Source organism: Ictidomys tridecemlineatus, chromosome 11 (genome assembly GCF_052094955.1).
Source record: "Ictidomys tridecemlineatus isolate mIctTri1 chromosome 11, mIctTri1.hap1, whole genome shotgun sequence".
Taxonomy (NCBI): Eukaryota; Metazoa; Chordata; class Mammalia; order Rodentia; family Sciuridae; genus Ictidomys; species Ictidomys tridecemlineatus.
The window spans coordinates 114,488,237-114,510,788 of record NC_135487.1 but is presented as its reverse complement, the minus strand read 5'-3'; the positions used below and the strand labels follow the sequence as shown (position 1 = coordinate 114,510,788).

Here is a 22,552-nt window from a genome sequence, read left to right as displayed (position 1 = left end):
AAAATAATAGAATAAACAAGTTTGTAATAAAATAAAACATACTATACTATATACTACATGTAGTAATACTATACTATGGGTTGGCATATTGAAAAATTTCTAGAATTTTTCTCTTATCCCAGCTGTTCTATGAGCTGTAGTTATTCTTTACTAATGATACTCATTAATAAAGTGAATATAATTTGAGAAGATTTTCAATTAGCAGAATTAATTGTGCATAACTTTCCTATGCATATATAGAGGAACAAACCAGTGAATCTTAACATCAAGTACATTCACAAGAATGGGTTTCTAATAGAATAAGCTATTTTCCATGCTTCTATAATTATATCAAAATGGATTCTACTGTCATGTATAAAACTAAAATGAACCAATAATAAAATTTTTTACTTATATTAAATATATTAATGCTTCTAGAATTAAAATGACAAATTCCTTTGTTATAATTGCACTGAATTTCTTGCAGTCAGGAGAGCAGTTTATAATAATATACAGGAAAAGTCTTTTATCTTTTCAAGACAATTTTTTCTCTTCTAAAATATTTTCCACCACTCCTTCCACTAATGATATTCTAAACTGAAAAATTCCTTCACAAAACACTTTCTAATTAGTTTTGTTGCAGTCACTGAATTACCACAGACTTCATATTTACATGTTCATTAAAGTAAATTAAGCAAAATCTTCAGCAATTTGTGATTTAGAAGAAGGAAATGGTGACTGAATTATAATACTGAAGACCATTTACATTCTAGTTGGCACATATCTAAATATGCCCACTGATAGGAGCATTACTTAAATTTGGAAACTTGTTTAAAAATTTTTTTAAAGATTTTTTACATTGTATTTAAATACAATACCTTTATTTTACTTACTTATTTTTACGTGGTGCTGAGAATCAAACCCAGTGTCTTGCACATGGTAGGCAAGTGCTCTACTGCTGATCACAACCCCAGCCCTGGATTCAGCATTTTGATTAAAAGTATCTGAAGAGCCTCATCCTGATGCTATTTTATTGGGACACTCCAAGATGGTCTCTTTGCCTTTCCATGACTGAAACTCTTGTGTTTCTGTATTAATGTTTATGTGTTTTGCCTGTATTTCATAAGCATTATGTCAAGGATATGGACTCTCAATAACTCTGCCTTCCTTTAGAAAGTTATTTGGATAAAATTTGAGAGTATAATAAAAATTACATTATGTACTCCATCATTCTCACTGCTCATATGGAGACTCTGGAAGGAGTTATAACTACTTTCACAAAGTCACACAGATGAAAAACTTTAAGTCCTGAGATTAAAGATTAATGAGATTGAGTGAGATGCCAGAATCAGAGTCATGGTCCTGCTATTCAATGTGCTGTTTACCATGTACATCTGAAAAATCAAGTGGAAGACAATTGATGTCAGTTCCCACTTCTGAACAACTAAACCTCTCTTAGTACCTGACTGAATAATTTGTACAGGACATTCCTAGTAAGGCATCCCCCATTACTATGGAGATAGCAGGGCTATTTTCTCTAATACAAAAGACTTATGAGAATGAAAACATACTGTGGTATTAGTTCCCAGAGATGAGAACTGTAAAGGAGACCCCACCAGCTGTGTCCCTGTTTTCCTAGAATATATATGGAATGTGAAAACATCTATATTTATTGGATGTAGTAATTTGAAAGTTTGAGGAAATAACTGTACAATACTAACAGAATCCAAGGATAAAAGTTTGCCAAAGAAAACCAATCATGCATAGGCATTTCTTAAATATGGTAGGAAATCCTTAATATATAACATTTACACTCCACACTAAGATTAAAGACAAAACGTTATGAACAGTATTACAGAGCTTCATATGTGTCAGACACATATCTAATTACTCACTTCAAAAATGCTACAAGGTAAGTGTAAGCTGATTGATATTGCCCATGAAATCAATTGAAACCTAGGTGAAGTGAAAGTCTTCCCCCAGCTAATAAATGCTGGGGCTTGAGATAAATACAAGTCATAGGAGAAGAGGACAGAAATTACTAAATCCCTTAAAATTCTGCACTTGAATAAAGAAACCATGGGAACAGTCTTGTTGGTATTATTTTCCTGAAGGATTCTGATTTCTGCTTCTCCAAACTTTATATCCAAAGCTTATGGTAAATAAATTTTATGTAAGCCACAGTGTTTCAGATATGGCACCTGCAAGCCTGAGAAGGCAGTATCTTCACATAGAGAAAGCTGCAGGGAAGATTGAAAAGCAAACAAAAGCTCACCACTAAATAACATGATTTATGCTACATAGGAAAACATGCTGTGTACAGGCTCAAAGAGAGGGGTGAAATCTCAGCACTTCCAAGTGATGAATGGGAGGTATGCAAAATCATTCTTCAGAAGAATGCACGATGCTTAAGGTGGAATTTATTCTTTACTCATTTTTTACTTATTTTTATTTTCTCTTTCAGTGATTTTTATGGAACCAGGGCTTTATTTATGCTAAGCCAGCACTCTACCACGGAGCCACCACCAACCATTGATTTGAAATTTACATTAAGACTAAGAGCCTACCCTACTCACAAAGATTTTTGTTGTTTTGTTAAATGATGATTCTATAGATTGTAAGGGAAGGTAGAACTGGAAGCATGGCAATGAAAAAGGTGTTGCTCTTCACTGCCCCTGTTTTTCTCCCCAGATTCCCCATGAAGATGGACCAACATTTCAGTCATGTTGCCCTAAGAAAAGCCTTCTATCCCCAGGCTGGCATTGGGATCACAGCTAACACTTTTCTGCTTTGCCTTCACATTGCCACAGTCTTTATGGGACACAAGCCCAGGCTCACCGACCTCCCTGTCACCCACTTGGCCCTAACACACATCCTCATGCTCCTTACCATGGGCCTTTTGGTGTCTACAGACATTTGGGAAACACAGAATATTCCAGGTGACTTCAAATGCAAAGTGCTTGTCTTCCTGCACAAGGTCATGAGGGGGCTGTCCATCTGCACCACCTGTGTCCTGAGTGTGCTTCAGGCCATCACCATCAGTCCCAGTGGCTCCTGGTTGGCCCACTTCAAACTGAAATCCACAAATCCCATTGTGGGGCTATTTGTCTTCTTATGGGCCCTCACCATGTCCCTCTCCAGCAACCTGCTCCTCTGCACTGTGGCCACTCCCAATAAGACCCAGCCTGGACTTCTGTTTCTCACTGACCACTGTTCCTTTCTTCTCATGAGCTACAGACACAGAAGCCTCTTTCTTGCCTTGATGGCATTGAGAGATGTCTTATTTCTGGGTATTATGGTTCTTTCAAGTGCATACATGATAAATCTTTTGCATAGACATAAAAAACGAGCCATGTATCTTCATACCTCCAGGTTTTCTCCACAAAGATCCCCAGAAGAAAGGGCCACTTACACTATTCTTTTGCTCATCAGCTGTTTTGAGATCTTGTACTGTGTGGACTCCATCTTTTCACTGTTTATAGGCATGACATGGACTGGTGACCCCATCCTGTTGTTTCTTCAAATGCTTGTGGCCAATGGCTATGGCACCATCAGTCCTTTGGTGCTAATAAGTGCTGACACACACATAATAAATTTTGTGCAAACCAAATGGAGAGAGAAAGTTCAGCTTCTGGCTAAACTGATGTAAAGCTACTTTGCCACTCTCATTAAAACAGTTTTCTTTAGTTCATAAAATTTTCCCTCTGAAGAAAAATTATTAAGATAGGAATAATTTTTTTGTTAGAACAAAGTAATCTAAATACTTAGCAAATATCTTGGGAATAATATTCTGTTGTATGTACATCTTGTTTTAAGTTATTTACATTAATTGTCGTGATACTTGGCATCCTTAGCATGCTATAAACTATTATAGTTTCCTTTTACTTTGGATCTCAGATGTTTACACTGGGTCTATTTCTTTTTTTTCCTGCATTGCTGTTCGTAAAGTTTCTTTCAGTGAAATTCTATTAGAGGCACATTGATGCTTTTCTCTTTTTTTGTCTAATAATATGTGCATGCTTATATCCAAGTTACTCAGGAGACTAAAGCAGGAGAAATGCAATTTCAAGGGCACCCAGGGTGACTTAGTGAGATTCTGTCTCTAAGTAAAAATTAAAAGGGCAGGAGATGAAGCTCAGAGGCAGACCACCAAGGTGTTCAAAACCACAACAAAAATTTAAAAAAAACACACAAAAAACACCATGAGACTGCACTTCTTGATCAATAGAAAGTCTCCATAAAAAAAAATAGAAATAATTGTTGGAAACCATGTGAAGAATTTGAAAGTCCCATACACTTATAGTAAGGATATAAGGTAATTCAGTGAATATTGAAAAAACTATGATGATTGGTAAATGTGAAAATAAAATTACCTTATGACCTACCAATTCCATTCTTAGCTATATTCCCTGAAGAATTAAAAACAGATATTAAAATACTTGTGCATATATGTTAATAGCAGCACCACTTACACTAGGAAATAGATGAAAATCCAAATGTTCCCATCAAGAATAGATAAATATTTGGGGTAAAAATGGGAGTTCATAACTCACTTGAAACTATTGTTCGAAGTATGATATGTCAAGAGCTTTGTAAGGTTTTGAACAACCAATAAAAAAAAGAATAGATAAATACATTTGTGTATATATATATATATATATATATATATATATGTATATATATATATAAAAACAAAAGTTGTGCAAACCAAATGGAGAGAGAAAGTTCAGCTTCTGGCTAAACTGATGTAAAGCTACTTTGCCACTCTCATAAACACATTAGCCATATCTGAATAAGCACATGCTCATATTTATATTTATGAAGAAATATATAATGATATATAACATCCATATACATGTTTGAATATTACTGTGTCATAACAAATGAAATACTGATACAGAGTACAATGTGAATATATATCTCAATAATATTAAGCAAAGTAACCAAAATCGGATATGAAAAGTCACATAGGCTATAACTACATTTACATAAATATGGAAAGATTGGAAGTCACAGAATCAGAAAAGAGAAAGGTGGTTGCCAGTGGTTGGGAGGGCATCAGAGGGTGAGCATTTGCTAACAGATACATGGTTTTCCTCCAGTGATTGAAATGTTTAGAACAAGATAAATCTGGTAATTCTACCACAGCATCCTATGAGAATTTAACCTCAATAAAACATAAGAAAAATCCCTGAAGACACAAAAGTCTACTCAACTAAATCTCAAGGTGATAGAGAGGAACTATGGAGTTACTGGCTCCCATAGGAACTCTGCATTTCCAACCTGAAGCACAGAGAGTAACACTGGGTTCCAGAAATCGAGACCCAACTATGTGTCAGGCAGTCTCTTTGCTCATTAGTTACTTTGTTCTTATATTTCCAGTATTTTGAGTTCTGTTTGGAAGAATCCTGATCTTACATATGAGTGAACTGAGTCTGAGAGATGAATGATTGTTCCAAGGTCACCTGCCATGTGGATTAAGGCTCTGATGATTTATATGCGTGACTTCCAATCTGCTATATATCACAATATAAAGCCAGTCAGTGGTTGTTTCTGGAAAAAAGAGGGGAAAAAGAGGAAGAAATTACACAGGGCTGCCAGAAACCTTCTGGGTGTATATCAATGTTAACTATCTTGAATGTGGTGACTGTTACATTGGTAAGTAGTTATGTCAAAACTTAACAAAATATGCATTAAATATGTATAGTTTATTGTATTTTAGTATTATCTAAATAAGGTTGTTAAAAATTGAATGAAAAAATAAATAAGCTACTTTACAAATAAAAAAGGGGATATACATTTGGTACGTAAGCATAGAAAAAGATGCTCAATATTGTATGTCATTAAGGAATTACAAATTAAACACACTTCTAAGAATTTACAATATTTAAAGCCTGATAATATCAAGAGCAGTCAAGGTTGAAGAACAAGAGGAACTCTCATACATTGCTGGTGGAGTCACAGAAATGGACCACCACTCTGGTAGACAGTTTGATGGCTTCTTAAAAATCAAAACAGAGAGTTCATATGGCCCGGGAGTCATATTCCTAGCTGTTAAACCAATGGAGTTAAAAGCTTATATCCACACAAGAACCTACATGTAGATACCCATAATTTCTCCATTCATGATTGCCAAGAACTGGAAGTAACTAAGATCACTTACAGTAGCTACTTTCATAATATTAATGAAAACACTGACACATCCATACATTGGAGTGTCATTCAGAAATTCAAAATAGAGGGCTGGGGTTGTGGCTCAGCAGTAGAGCATTCACCTAGCATGTGCGAGGCCCTGGGTTTGACCCTCAGCACCACATAAAACTAAATAAATAAATTAAATGTATAAAAAAGAAATTCAAAATAGAAGAAAGAAAGAAATGCACTACTAAACATGAAAAGATGTGGAATCACCAGGGGAAACATCCTACCTAAAATCCTACATCTGTCTGCTTCCAACTCTATGACATTCTGGAAAAGTCAAAACAATAGACAATAAAAACGTTGAAGGTTGCTAGGTTACAGAGGGAGTAGAAGAGGATGAAGGGGGAAGTACAGGGATGTTTTGGGTGGCAAATCTTTTCTGTATGATGCCATCACGGTGCAAACTAACATTATACTTTGTAGTGTTCACAGAACAGCAAAATGAGAAATTGATGGTAATATTTAATTATGTATTAAAATTTGTAATAACGGGGTGGTGGGGCAGCAAAATGAGAACAGAGTACTATATGCTTTGTTTTTCTCTAAATCTGTAACTCTTCCTGAAAATAAATGCTATTGATTAAAACAATCAGAACAGCTGTGGGGTTTTCCTAAAGCCTACTATTCTCTGCCCTAGAATTGGTCCTCGACAATGAACAAAGGGGCCTTTGTGCTGAGAATTAATGAAACATCCTTGCCCTTTTAGTATATTTTACTATGAGGTTTTGCCTGTCCTTTTTTATCACTAAGTCAAGAAAATATATTTTTGCAATTTTTATCCTCTTTATTATATAATAGTGAATCAGTACCTTACATCTATAAGATACTCATCCATCAATCAATAAGGGTTGTGTATCCCTCTGTTCCATAAGAGATTCTTTCACTACTAGGGTAAAAATGCTCTAAAGGAATTTTGCTACACTCATGCTTTAAAAAAATAATTTGAGATAGTTTTGTTTAAAAAGTTAACCTCACTTCTAATATGCTCCATATAAAATGACAATACTTTACTTATCCAACAAAACTCTGGTTGGAATAAGTAAAGATAATTCATGTAAAGAGATTCTGTAGGGCATCTAGGTTGGTTCCATGGTTTAGCTATTATGAATTGTGCTGCCATAAACATTGATTCAGCTTTCCTTCACTGTGGCCACACCCAACAAAACCAATCTGTCTCCTCTTTGTCACTTATCATTGTTCCTTTCTGCCCATGAGCTACATCCACAGAAGCTTGTTTATTAGTCTTGTGGCATGCAAATATATCTTCTATGGGGGACTTATGGGTCTTTCAGGTAGATACATGGTAATTCTGTTGTACAAATGCACAGCGGGTCCAAAATCTTCACAGTCCCACATTCTCTTCCAGACGCTCCCCAGAACAAGGCCCACACATACCACTCCTCTGCTTTTCAGCTGACTTGTCATCCTGTACTATGCAGACACCATCATTTTATTGTTCACAAGCTTGACATGGACTAGCAACTCCATCCTGATATGTATCCAGGTGCTTGAGGTCAATGGCTATGGCATGGTCAATCCTCTGGTGCTGATCAGTGCTGATACAAAAATTATAACAATTATTAAAACCACATGGTTTTGAGCTGGGATTAGTTGTAGCTCAGAGATAGAGCACTTTTCTAACACGTGTGAGGAGCTGGTTTGATTCTCAGTACCATATAAAAATAAATAAACACATTTTTTCTATCTGTATTACAAATATTGTTAAAAAACCATATGTCAGAAGAAAGGGTCAGCTTCTGACAAAAATTATTTAAAGCATTTTCCACTCTTATTAGAACAAGCTTAAATATTTTGCAGAATTTTTTTTCTATGAAAAATATTGTTAGAATTACAAATGATCAGTCATACCAAAGTACTCTATCTGGCTAGCAAGATAATTCTTTGTATTAAATCTGTTTCAGTGTCCTCATTAACATGCATATGCATTTTTCAGTTTTTTTTAAATTTTGCATTTCACATCTTGATTCTCAGATTATTTACTTTCTTGTGCACTATATTTTTTGATAATGCTTTCAGTGATTATTCATTAGAAATATGTTTTGCTTTAGGTCTAGCATATGAAAATTGTACACTTGGTTAGAATATATGATAGCAGTCAGGCCTGGAAATGCTCACCTATATTTCCAGCTACTTGGGAATCTGAGATGAGAAGATTACAACTTTGAGGTCCATGTGGACAACTCAGTGAGAACCTGTCACAATACAAAAAATGAAGAAGGTCAGGGGAAAAAGCTCAGTTCTAAACCACCCTGAGTAAAATCCTTTGTACCCAAAGTAAATAAACAAATGAACAAGACATCACATTACATTGAATAAGATAGCCATAAAGGGGTAAAATAGCAAAAATAACAGCTCTAGCAAAGAATGTAGAGAAACTGCAATCCGCGTACATTTCTGGGAAGACTGACAAATTATAACTTTGACAATTCTTAAAATGTTTAACACAGAATTCTTTTGTGGTCCATGAATTTCACTCCTACCTTTATACCCAAAGAAACTGAAAACAGACACTCAAACACTTGAAAATGAAAGTTCACAGCAGCTCCTTTCATGCTAGCAAAAAGGAAACAATAATTGGGTGCAGGCCTGTAACCCAGGTGGCTCGGGAGACTGAGGCAGAAGGATCACGAGTTCAAAGCAAGCCTCAGCAGATTAGCGAGGTTCTTACAACTCAGTGAGACCTTGTCTCTAAATAAAATATGGAAAGTGCTGAGGATGTAGCTCAGTGGTTGAGTCCCATGGGTTCAATCCTCAGTATCAAAAATAAACAAACAAACAATAACATAATGTTAACCACACATGAAAGGGTAAATAAAATATGACATTTTGTACACATATACAGTAGAATATTTGCCATAAAGATAAATGAAATTCTGATAGAGGCTACAACATGGAAAAATTGTTAAAATATTAAACTAAACAAAATCAGATGCCCTCAATTACATATGACTCCATTCATGTAAATTATGCAGAATATATAGTATAAGCACTCAGAAAGATAGCAGGATAGTTGACAGGATCTGGGAGGACACAAAGTAAATGATCACTTAATGAATACTTTATTTTTTGAGGCAATTAAAAGATGGGAGCAAAATACAATGGGGATTACACCACAACACTGCATTCCTAAATATGTATTGTTAAATCATCAAAATTATGAAAATTTAAACTAAATAAAAATACACACAGAAAACAGTGGGATCACAAAGCTGTACAGGCATTATGAAACACAACTTGATATCTTCTTATAAAACTAAACACAGTCTTACACAAGATACAGAAAGCACATTCCTAGCTGTTTCTCCAATGGATGGAAAGCTGATATTTTTGCCATCACTTTTATTAATAATTGCCAAGAACAGGAAGCAACCATGAAAGCCTTTGGTAAATATGTTCTTCTTATGATCTATAAACTTGTTACCCATCCACACCACGGAATATCAGATATCAATAAAAACAAATGGGCTAATCAACATGTAACCACATAAACCTATCCCCAAGGGAAACAGCTGGTCTAAAATGTAGCATTTCTGTGACTCCAACTATATGACTCCAACAAAAAGGTAAAAAATAAACCATTAAAACCTAAAGTTTGCTACTGATTTAGGGAAATGGGGAAAGTGAACATCTAAAGGAGGAGATCCTCAAGGTGGTGGACTTTTTCTGTAAGCTCCAATGACGGTGGATACTCCACACTATGCTTTTGTCAATACTCACAGAACTACAAAACAAGTAGCTTAATAATGACATATCAATATTGCTATCATTATATTGGTCCAATAATTATGACAAACTTACCACAGCAAAGCAAAATGTAAATAATAGAGAAAACTTTTAGTGGCTAGGCTTGGGGGAACTCTACACTGCATACTCATTTTTTGTGAATGTGTCTCTGATCTAAATTAAAAAATAAATAAAATCAATCAACAGGAATGAAATTAACAGAATATACTCACTGGCCTTTATAGCCCCAGCTATACGCTCTGCAGAATGGGTCTTTACTCAGTGAACACAGATGTCTTTGCACTGAGAATTAATGTGGCACCAGCACCCAGCCGAATTTTTACTGCATTTCCTTTTGAGTTTTTGGTGGTTTTTTCCCACCAGTAGGTCAAAATATTTATTTTCAAATGTTCGCTCTGAGGATCCAAGATGACAAACAAGAGGGAAGCTGCATTTCCTGTCACTCCATGACTCCAAATTCAAGGAGAGGAAATATTGTTTCTCTATGAGGCTGCCCTTGCTCCTCATAAACATCACATACTAGTGTTTGCCCATCTATCCCCTGATGTTTGCCTCCAATTTATCCACCATGAATGTCTGCCATTTGCCTGTTTACCTGACTTTTTCCCACTCATTGCCCACTTTGCACCTGCCTGTAACCTGCTGCCTGACATACACCTGCTGTCCACGATTGGCCCACAGACTGCTCACAGAATGCCCATGGATTACCAGCTGCCCACTGCCTAGTGCTGCTTGGATCTCCACTGTCAGGTTACCCACAGATTGGTTACATGAAGCCACCACCATCTTGAGACACAAATCAGGGCCTGGGAGTTCATGGCCAAGGGGCCTGCAGGTTTGCCACCACAATAGCCACCATCTTGGAGCATACCCACCTCAGTATGGGGACACAGGCCAGGGCCTGGAGATATATTATTGGGGTATTTATAGTTCTGGTTGCACCTGAGGTCTTCCTGCAGGGTGTGCTAGCTGCTGGCACCTGGCTGCCTCTTTGCAGGGTGGCTCTTTTGGGTGCTTCCCTGGCGATCTCTCTGTAAATAGAAATGCCATTGGGGTTTTGGAACTGAATCAAGGCAGAGCCTGGGGGATCTGGAGCCCAAATCTATCACATTGCAGCTGGGTCTGTGTGAGCCAGTCTGGACCTAGCCAGCCTGTGGAAAGCCAGAGACTGGGGGCAGTTCCCAGGAGAAACATAGGTTGGAGAAACTGGAGAAAACCATGCTCTCTCCAGCTCAGTGAGTCCTGAGGTGTCAAGAGATGAAAGGGGTCAGCTAAAATGGTGGAAGAGATGGGAATAAGTTGTGAGGGCACCTAGCTATCTACTCACCCAGCCAACAGGTCAAGCACCACCAGACTGGAGCTACCATCAAACTTCAGACAACCCCATGTATTAATGGGGAAGGGAAGCTTAGAAAGGTTTTGAAGGCCAACAGAAACAATTATTCAATTTCCCATTGAGATTATTTTTTCTTTTTGCCCTGTCTCTCATATCTCTACTGTTTTTGAATCCAAATATTTTTTATGCATCAATTTATTGAGGAATGGGATGTCAGAATAGTATATTACAATTTTGTTATGTGTTCTTATACTTTTACTTTTAAAAAAATCTGCGGGGCTGGGGATGTGGCTCAAGCGGTAGCGCGCTCGTCTGGCATGCGTGCGGCCCGGGTTGGATCCTCAGCACCACATACCAACAAAGATGTTGTGTCTGCCGACAACTAAAAAATAAATATTAAAAAATTCTCTCTCTCTCTCTCTCCTCTCTCACTCTCTCTTTAAAAAAAAAAATCTGCGGATATTTTTTTTTCTCTCACTTATCTTTCTCCCTGGATTATCTTTCTCACTTCTCTCTGATAACACTCACCCTCTATTAATTTCTCCTTCTTTCTTTGTATAAATTTTAACCTCTTCACGCCTTCTCCCTCATGAACATTACATCCTACCCTACTTCTGTTCCCGCTTTGTCCATCATTTAAGATGGTAAACCCTTTTAGCAAACTTACTATTTATTTTGTAGACAGTGATTGAACACATAATTTCTGCTTATTGCAATACAACTGTAGATGCCTTAGTAGGAGCTATTTGGTTTAAAGTTGTATACTGTTTGCAATGGATGCTGTACGCATTTTTCTCCCCCTTAAAGTGAGGTAAAGGAAGCTTCATGGACACTATAGACAACAAGGTAAAAACTGTACTGCTTCAGATCCATACTGCTAGGTGGGAGGACACACAATCACATGAAACAAACAAGGGAACAAAAAACTTCAAAGAAACCAAGATGTCCCAACAGTAGAACCATTGACAACACAGTAGAAGATATGTCAGAGAAGGAGTTTAGAAGGTACATAGTTAGACATATCTTTGAAATAAAAAGGCAAAGATTATAAAAAGTAATCAAGCAGAACTTCTCTAATAAAGGAAAGAATACATCAAATTAAAAATTCAATGGAAAGTGTCACCAACAGACTAGATCACTCAGAAGGCAGAACCTCAGGCAATAAAGACAAAGTATGTACTCTTAAAAATAAAATTGGCCAAACAGAGAAGATGATAATAAACCATGAAAAGAACTCCCAGAAAATACATAAAAACATCAAAGGCCAATTTTAAGATTCATCAGAATAGACAAAGGTGAGGAGGAAAGTACAATCTTTTCAATGAAATAATATAAAAAATCCCAAATCTAAAGAATTAAATGGAAAATCAAAGCACACTAAATGTACAAAATCACAACAGAACTACACCAAAGCACAAGATACTGAGAATGATGAACATATGGAATAAGGTTACAATTCTAAAGGCTGTCAGTGGAAAAAGCAAATTACATATAGTGAGAAAACTATTCGGATCTTAGCTGATTTCTCAACCCAGGCCCTCAAACCAGGAGATCATGGATAACATGTATCAAGCTCTGAGAAAAAAATGAATGCCAGCCAAGAATTTTATATCCACCAAAACTAAGCTTCAGTTATGAAGATGAAATGAAAACCTCCCATGATAATGAAAAAAAAATTAAAAATCACACTACTAGAAAACCTGCACTACAGAATATTCTCAGAAAAATATTCATAAGGAGGAAATTAAAAAAAGGTTAAAAACAGCCAAAGAAGGAAATATACTAAAGGAAAAGTTGATCAAGGAAGAAACTAAGTCACATTTAAAAAAATAAGCTAAAATGACCTGGAATACAAATTGTATCTCAAAAATGACCCTGGATGTCAATGGGCCTAAACTCTTCAAATGAAAGACATACAATGGAGACTGGATTTTTAAAAAATAATAACAATATGTTGTCTTCAAGAGACTCACCTTCTAGGAAAAAACACTCACAGACTGAAGGTTAAGAATTAGGAAAAAACACATCCTTTGTAAACAAGCAGAAAACTCCATTCTCATATCACATAAAGTGGACTGCAAGCCACAGTTAGTCAGAAGGGATAAATAAGAAAATTACATACTGCTTAAGGGAATTATAAATCAACAATCCTATATATCTACCACTATATCTACCACTAGGTAGATCTTCCAACAAAAGCTAAACAAAGAAAATATAGAACTAAATAATAAAATCAATAATTTACCCTTAACAGAGATATGCAGAGTATTTTATCCATTATCAAGTGAATACACTTTTTCCTCAGCAGCACAAAAATCTCATAGCAAATACAAAAAATGAGACATACTGCCCTGCATTCTCTCAAATCATAAATGGAATAAAACTAGAAATCAACATTAAATTAAAATATAGAGACTACTCAAATACATGGAGACTAAATAATATGCTATTGAATGAGCAATGGATAGCAGAACAAATCATGAATAACATTGAAAAACATTCACTGTTATTATTGAGAAATAATTTTTATTCCCTGTCATTTTGATTCATTTCTGTTTTTAATCTGAATTAGTTTCCTCTTTGATTGACACTTCTTTTAGGGTAGTTCCTCCCTTTTCTGGCTTTCACTTCTATTTTTCATTCACCTTCATGTAGTATTTAATTGAGCATGCTTTGGAGTTAAAGCTTTTTAGTTGTGGATTATTTTAACTTTTGTTTATCATGGAAGTATATTTTTTTTCATCATCAATTCTAAAGCTTCATTTTGCGGAGTATAGTATTCCTGGGTAGCATCCATTTTCTTGTACAGATTGGTGTGTATTATTCCAAGACCTCCTAGATCTTAGGGTCTGGATTGAGAAATTAGCTGAGATCTGGACTGATTTCCTTTTAATGTGACCAGAGTTTTTTTTTAAATGCCAGACTTTAAAATCATATCCTTATTCTGTACCTTACACATATTCATAATATTGTGCAGTGTTTTGGGTCTAATGCAATTTTGTATATTTGGCATCCTGTAAGCCTACTATGTTTGATTTTTCATTTAATTCTTTTGAGAATTTTTCTGATATTATTTCTTTAAAAAGACTGTGCATTCCCTTAGTTTGTATCTCTGAGCTTTCATTTATCCCAGTAAATCTTAAATTTGGACTTTTAATGTTATCCCTATTTCATGGAAGTTCTGTTCTTGCTCTCTTAGAATCCTTTCTTCATGTCCAACTTAATTTTCAAGATTATATATATTGTCTTTATTGCCTGAGTCTCTGTCCTCCAAGTGATCTAATCTGTTGGTGATGCTTTTCATTGAAACTAATTTTGGTTTATTGATTTCTACATTTGGAGGATTTGAGCTTGTTTTTTTTAAATTTTAGAATCTCTGTCTCTGTATCTAAGTGATCTTTTACTTGTTATATTTTCTCATTACACGCCTTCCATGATCCTTTACCTTGAACATAAGTTTAACTATGTACATTCTAAATGCCTTATTTGACATGTTCCACAGTTGTGTTCACAGATTCTGTTATTGGAGTATTTTGCTTTGTTAGGGAGATTTTTATATTGATTTTGTATAGTGTTTGTGTGTTCACCTGTCTAACAGTATGGATCTGAGGCAGTAGAGTTTCAACCCTGTGAACTTATACTGTTCCTGAAGGTTTCCAGTAGCTCATCATTTAGTGGAAGACAAATAACAGCAACAACCAATGCAACCAATATATAGCATTAAACCAATTAGTTTCTGCTATGACATCTACAATGTTAATGTTAACAGAAATGATCTGATCAGTTATTGCTTACAATAAAAACTGTAAGTTTGAAAAAATGTTTACAACTTCAAGTGGTGGGCAGGGAGGGAACAGAAATGATGTAGGATATGATGGTTATGAAGAGGAGGAGAGAAATAGAAGTAAAAAATAAGGGAAGAGTGAAAAAAAATAATAGAGTTAGGCTCTTAGCAGAATAAAGGAGAGCAATTTAATCAAGGGGAAAGGATAAGTGAAAAAATATAGATGTAAAGCGAGATCATAAAATTAAAAATAAAAATACAAAGCAAAACTGAAATTTACTATTCAAACCTCCTAGTCCTCAAAATACTAATTTATAAAAAATAACTGGCTTCAAAAATGCTAAACATGAGAAAAATACAAATGTAAATATGTATAAATGTCCATGAAAAATTAAGGTCACAATTAAGCAAAGCAAAGCAAAAAAAAAAAAAAATCCCTATGAAAAGCTGCAGATTGTTTTCATTGAAGTTCAAAATATTCTCAACTTCCCTCTGAGCAGTGTTAGATAGAGTCATCTGCAGTTTGATGTTTGCTCCATCCTCTGAGTGGGTTTGCTAGGATGAGAAATGTGATCACATAGGCGAAACTCCTGGAGGTAGGTTAAGGCTTAGATGGGCTGCATGCTCTCCACCAAATGCCAACTTGTTTGGAGATTTTAAGTCAGTACCCCTCCAGGACCCAGCAATTGCCAGTCCACACTGGAGCACTGCACCCCAGGCATCTCCACTCATTTCTCTCATGGGATAGAGCATATGTTCCTGGTCTTGGGGTCAGTCTCAAAACTCTATTTCTCTTGCCCATGTCCTTTCAAATTCCTGGACAGGTGCATCTCTCCCAGCTGGTCCTTCAAGCAACCAGATTGAATGGGGAGTGGAAAAGCTGGATAGGTTTTCACAACAAGTAGTCCACTATGTAAACCCCTCTCCATGTTTGATTTTCTTCTGGTCACTTACGCACACTCTATCTCATGCAGTGTGGGGTTGCCAGGTCTTTATTTAGGGCCAAACTCAGGTTTGCCAGGAATCAGCTCCCCTAGCTTCTGGCCCCAGCACTGTGGCTGCAAAATTTTTCATTCTCAGTCCTCCACATGAGCTGAGAGAGAAGTGGCTTCTTTCCCAAACAAGGTCATTGTGAAGCACATTTTGCATTTTAGCCAAGCTACGCTCTTGATCTCTAAACTCTGAATACTCAGATACATTACAGACATCCTAAAGTGTGAGTTTCCTTAATTCTTTATCACTCCACTGTGCTCACAAAGGGATGGCTGTGACTTGTGCCATGCATGGCAGCTGATATAGATCTGGGGATTTCTCCCTTGTTTTATTATATCCAACTTTCTAAGTCTGGGGAATGTTCATTCTGCTTTGAATGTTTAGTATTACATTCCAGTAAAATTTCCCCACCACCACCACCACCATTTTTGGGCACCCACATTGCTGAGAAGCCACAAATATGATTTCATGTCATGAATCAGTGAGGAAAGTGACCTTCTATATACCATCATCTTGAAACCTCCCTCATAACTCTATATTCCTGTGGCCTCAGGTTCTCAGGAGGCAGAGGTAGAAAGATGACTTGAGCCAAATAATTCAGAGTTGGACTGCCCAACACAACACAGAGAAACCATATAACAGGATGCCATTGCTTCTTGCTTCCGTAATCATACAACACAAGGTCTTTGGAAAGAAACAAACCTATTCCAAAACCAATAGAAGAAAGAAAATAATTAAGATCAGAGTCAAAAATCTATCATATTGAAAAGAAAAAAAATCAATAAAGAGTTGTTTCCTTAAAAAGGTAAACAAGCTGGATAAATCCTTGGACAAACTCATCAAAAGATTTTAAAAGATCCAAATTAATAAAATCAGAAAGAAAAAAAAAGGAGAAATCACCACAGACATTATAGAAATCTAGAGAATCCTATGGTGTATTTTGGAAACTTGTATTCCAATAAATTGGAAAACCTAGAAAAATAAACACATTTCTAGACAATCATGACCTGCAAAAATTGAATCAAGAGGATACATAAAAACCTAAACCAACAATAACTAGCCTGAGATAGAAGCCGTAATAAAAAGTCTTCCAACAAAGAAAAGTCCAGCACCAAAGAGTGAGAACCTGAATTCTATCAGACCATTAAAGAAGGAATACCAACTATCTATAAACTAGAAAAACATGGAACACTTCCAAATTCATTCTATGGAGCCAGTATCACACTCATACCAAAGCACATCAAGAAAACTATAGATCAATATCACTGAACACTTAGACATTAAACATCATTATTAAATCCTTAAACATTAGCAAATTGTGCTCAACAATACTAATGCATCAGGACCAAGTTGATTTATTCTAGAGGTACAATGATGGTTTACATAGAGATATCAATAAAATGTAATTCATCACATAAATATGATTAAACACAAAAATCCATCAGTTATCTCCATAGATGTAGAGAAAGACTTTGATAAAAGTCAGCAAAAAATCATGATAAAAAGAAAACACTGAAGAAACTAGGTATAACAGGAACTTCCCTCAACATCTAAAACAACTTATATGAAAAACCCAAAGCCAACTCAACATAAATAAGGAAAAAAATATTTTCTTTAAAATCTACAAAAAAGCAAAGATGTCCACTTCTACTAATCCTAATTAATATAGTACTAGAAACATTAGCCAGAGTTACTAGTCAAGAAAATTAAAGAAGATAAAAAGAGGTAAATCAACACTCTTTATAGAAAATAATATTCTATATTTAAAATATCCAAGAATCTCAGAGAAGGATCACACTCCAGAGTGTAGTCACAGATGAGGACTTTCTCAATAGGATCCCTAAAACTTGGAAATACCACAAAAGGTAATATGCAGGAGAGCATTAAATTAAAAGGTTTTTGTCCACTAAAAGAAACAATTATTATCATGAAGAGAGAGAAAACCTACACATTAGGGAGAAACTCTTTGCTAGCTATTCTTCTGACAGTTTTTTAATGTTTATTTGTAGATCAATATAATACCTTTATTTGATTGATTGACTGATTGACTGATTGATTGATTGATGTGGTTCTGAGGATTGAACTCAGTGCCCCATGGATGCAAGGTAAGTGTTCTACTGCTGAGCCACAACACCAGCCCTTCTGACAGATTTAACATCTGGAATATATAAAGGACTTAAAAAGCTTAACACTAAAAACACAAAACAACCCAGTGAAGAAATGTGCAATGTAGAAAACAGACACTTCCCAAAAGAAGAAATACAAATGACCAACAAATATATTAATATGTTCAAAGAATTTCAACATTATTGGTAATTAATTAAGAAAATGCAAATCAAAAGTACATTAAGATTTCCCCTCAAAGTAGTCAGAATGAAGTTTATCAAGAATACAAACAATAGTAAATTCTGAAGAGGCTGTAGAGAAAAAAAAACATGCACACTCTTGGTGGGACTTTAAATTAATATAACCATTATTAAAATCAGTTTGGTGGTTCCTCAAAAGACTAGGAATACAACCAGCATATGACCAAGCTAGAGCACTACTTGGTATTTATCCTAAAGATTTAAAGTCATTATCCTTCAGTGATACATGCACACCAGATTTATAGCATAACAACTCAAAACAGGAGAAGTATGAAATTTGTCTAGGTGTCCATCAATGGATGGATAAAGAAAATCTGGTAAATGTATGCAATGGAGTTATATTCTTTAATTAAGAAAAATGAAATTGTCATTTTCAGGAAAATATATGGTACCTGAGGCCATATATTTGGCGAAATTGGCAAAACTCAGAAGGTCAAGTGTCAAGTGTTTTCTCTCATTTGTGAAAACCAGAGAAGGAAAATGGTAAAGAAAGACCGAGGGAGAATCTCATGAATATCTTAAGGGAGATCAGTCGTGAAAAGGAAAGGGACCAGGGAGGAAGCAGGATGGAAGGGGAAATACTGGGGAATGACACTGACCAAATTATATTGGTATGCTGTGCACATGTATGAACACATAACAATAAATTACAGCATATATACAACTATAGTACACCAATAAAAATGTGGAAAAATAACTGTGGCTAACATTATTATCAGAGGTAGACGTTTGTGTTGTTGCTGTTGTTGTTGTTGTTGTTGTTATTGTTGTTTTTAATCAAGGTAATAGTTGCTATTGACATGCCAAAGTTGACAGAAAAGGGTTCTCTTTGGTGTTACTGAAGTGGGAAGGAGAGAGTCCTGGGTGACTGACATCTGATACTCTCACACCACCTGCTCATGCCTGAGCTACACTCTACAGAAGCTTCAATATTATTTCCAAGCTTATCCAGTGGCTCATGCAGGTTCTGTGATAAAATTGTCTTTAACAGTGAAAACAGACCAGCCACAAGTTCACATAAATCTTAGGTGAGGGAGATGTTGCAGTGCACTAACAAGGTGGGCTAGTTAAGGACCCACAAATATTGAATGGAGTAATGAATGACATAATGAAGAGGAGACTTGTGCTTGTCTCTCTACCCATTTGAGGCATTCCCATTAGTCTCTGAACTCCCCCTTCCTTCCTCAGGTCATTGGATCTTTAGTTCTAATCTCCCACACTCCTTCCCTTCCTCCCTTCTTTCCTTTGCAGCAGGAGGTCTCTGTTCGGTGTCCATAATTTCTGCTCATAACCACTTAGAAATCAAAGCTTAACCTAAGAAATGGTCATTTATATTGGGGTGTCAGGATTCTGAGATGTTTTCAGTAGACAGACCCAAGAAATATGAGCATTATTTATATATGTTATAAATATGTTGTTTATAAATAAATGTTAATAAATGTGTTTCTATTCACATATAACATTGGTTTTTGTACTTCATTTTACTTTATGCCAGGGCATACCTGTTTTGGGCCAACGTGAGGGGAATTTGATTTGTTCATTATGATTGGAACCCAGAAAAAAAAAAAACCAGGCTCCTCTAACCTTGGAAATTGAGAGCTACACAGAAAAAGTTCTCATCCAGATGGGGCTTGTTTACCACTGTCTGAGGATGAAAGAAGTATTTGTCTTTGCTTTGGGGATCCCTCTCTGCCTAATGGAAGACAGGTGCTATCAGTCTTCAGATGCAACACCAAGATTAGCAGTCCCCTGAGAGATGAGCTAAGGCTGTCTGTGCCATATAACATCACCTTGGAGGCCTCAGCTCCAAATCTGAGTAGAAGAAGAAGCTGAAGAGGCATCTGGAGAGGTGCTGGGGAAGGCATTTTGAAGTCTGATTTCTACTACTTCATGTCCAGGACACAGGTATTTGTTCCTAATATGCTACAGCACTTCTTTCAGCCTTTGTAGCATTATTATTTGCTTAAAATTTCACAATTGTAATTCATGTTATTATAATTCATAGTATTACAAGTTTTACTATCTTATGAGTAATTTTTACACTATAAATACTCACAAGTGATAATAATTCCAAAGCCTTGTAATTTTTAATTTCACCATAATTTCCAAAGAATAAAACGTTTCAAGTGCTGCTTTGGTAATTCATAAGATCAAAGATAAACCTACTAAAAATTCAACACAATGTTTTATTTTTAGTAGTCACTTCAAACATGTGTACCATGTGTTAACATGAAAAAATTTCATATTGCTTTGTTTCAAAATGTTCCTGGCTTTACTACCTCTAAATGTTCTTATCTTCATATTTACCACACATAGACTTTCTTCTATATTTATGCATATATTAAGCATGCATTATGAAACATCCCAGGGATGCAAAAGGACAGAAAAATATACTAAACTTAAATTTTTAAAGTAATAAAACAGTGTTTTCAGGACTTGACATATAGATGATGATGTACACAACCAAAGGCCTATTTATCTGGCAAGAGTTTATTTCTCCTTATGTGACAAGTTGTTGTTCTTTGATATCTGACATATATCTAGAATGTACACCTTTTCCAAGCTTTTGACTTATTCTTTACTAATGCACAATCATTAATGGAGGATATAGAGTTTAACACCAGAATTTCCCATATCTAGTCATCCAATTGTTCTAATATTCACTGAATTATTATAAAAAATAAGATGAATTTATAACAATCTAAAAAAAGTATTTGATCTTTTCATCAAGGGTATATTATCTTCTGAGAGCTCCTGTATAATGGCATAAAAAATTTAAATTTAAATTTAAAATTTAAAAAAGAATACATCATCTTCTAAAGAAATTTTTGCTATTCCTACCTTCCAAATTTCAAATGGTGATGCTTGCAATTGAAAACTTTCTTCACAAAAATATTTTCTGAGCTCAGTATGATTACCATCACTGAATGATCACAACTTCACATTTTGTATAGGGAAGTTAACCCTCTCCTAAAGAAATTAGTGACTTGTAAAGAGGAAAATGGTAACTGGATCATCATAAAAAAGATGTTTCCCACCCTGGATCCATAATATGTGAATCCACCTATTGGTAAAAGAATGATACAGCTTGGGAAGTGGATAGATTTTCTGAAAAATACTCAAAGGTTTGGGAGCCTCTTTCTGAGAGCATAGGTATATCATGGGGCCTTAGTAAATGTGCTGGTAGAGGCATCTTAGGTAAAAGAATATTCTGGCATCATAAAAAACATCAGTTAATATGGAAGACTTCCAGTGTCCTTAAATTTATTCATTGGGACCATCCTTTTTCCTCCTTAGTGACAGAAGTGCAAGTTGCAGTGTAATAGGTAAAATTTGAAAGGTCTCAATACCAATGCCTAGAGTCTAGTTTGAAATACTTGATTTCCTTTGAAATCAGTGCTGCATTACATTGATTATGTAGGTCTTTGACCTGTACTCTTCTGATGAGAGACAGGAGGACTGATCACTTGGTGTAATAAAGTCTCCAAAACAATGTTCTTTTCTACAAAATACATCTAGTCCTAACATTTGGATTTCCAGCTAACTTCAGTCTTCTGTTTATGACAGAACTCCTCCTATTTAACCATTTCCTAAACCTACAATATTGTCTTTAGTTTTACTTCATAAATCACACAAACACCCTAGGGTAGGAGATATTACAACAGCAAAAAAATGTTGTCTCTACTTTTCACAGGATCCAGGTTTTAAATCAAAAGTATCTCATGAGTTTCATGCAGCACATGATATTCATACATTCCCTCGGTCCATGTGGATTCCTTTGATTGAGTCCCTTGCATTTCTCTATATGACTTTCTAAGATTGTTGCCTTGATTTCAGGAGCTTTGTGTCAAGATTCTGGATTCTCAATAACACTGCCATCCATTAGAAATTTATTTTGACACAATTGGAAAAATTTTGATTATTAAAATCATTATTCCATTATTCTTATTAATCATATGGAAACTGAGTAGTTATTACTACTTTCACAGTATTATCAAAAACTCTTAATGAATTACTGATATTAAAGAAATTGCATAAAATGCTAGAATTTAAATCATGATCTAAATCTGTGTGATTTTTTACTCATGTTCCTACAGAATTCCAGATACACATGAAAAATTAGCTAAG

At 35.4% G+C, this 22,552-nt stretch overlaps 1 protein-coding gene across 1 annotated transcript; it reads left to right on the top strand.

Annotated features, from left to right (window-relative positions):
• Positions 1 to 2,620: 2,620 nt before the first annotated feature.
• LOC144368668 (putative vomeronasal receptor-like protein 4) lies at positions 2,621 to 3,628 on the top strand. The gene has a single exon (XM_078027823.1). The coding sequence runs from the start codon at positions 2,621 to 2,623 to the stop codon at positions 3,626 to 3,628; it is 1,008 nt and encodes a 335-aa protein (XP_077883949.1).
• Positions 3,629 to 22,552: the final 18,924 nt, after the last annotated feature.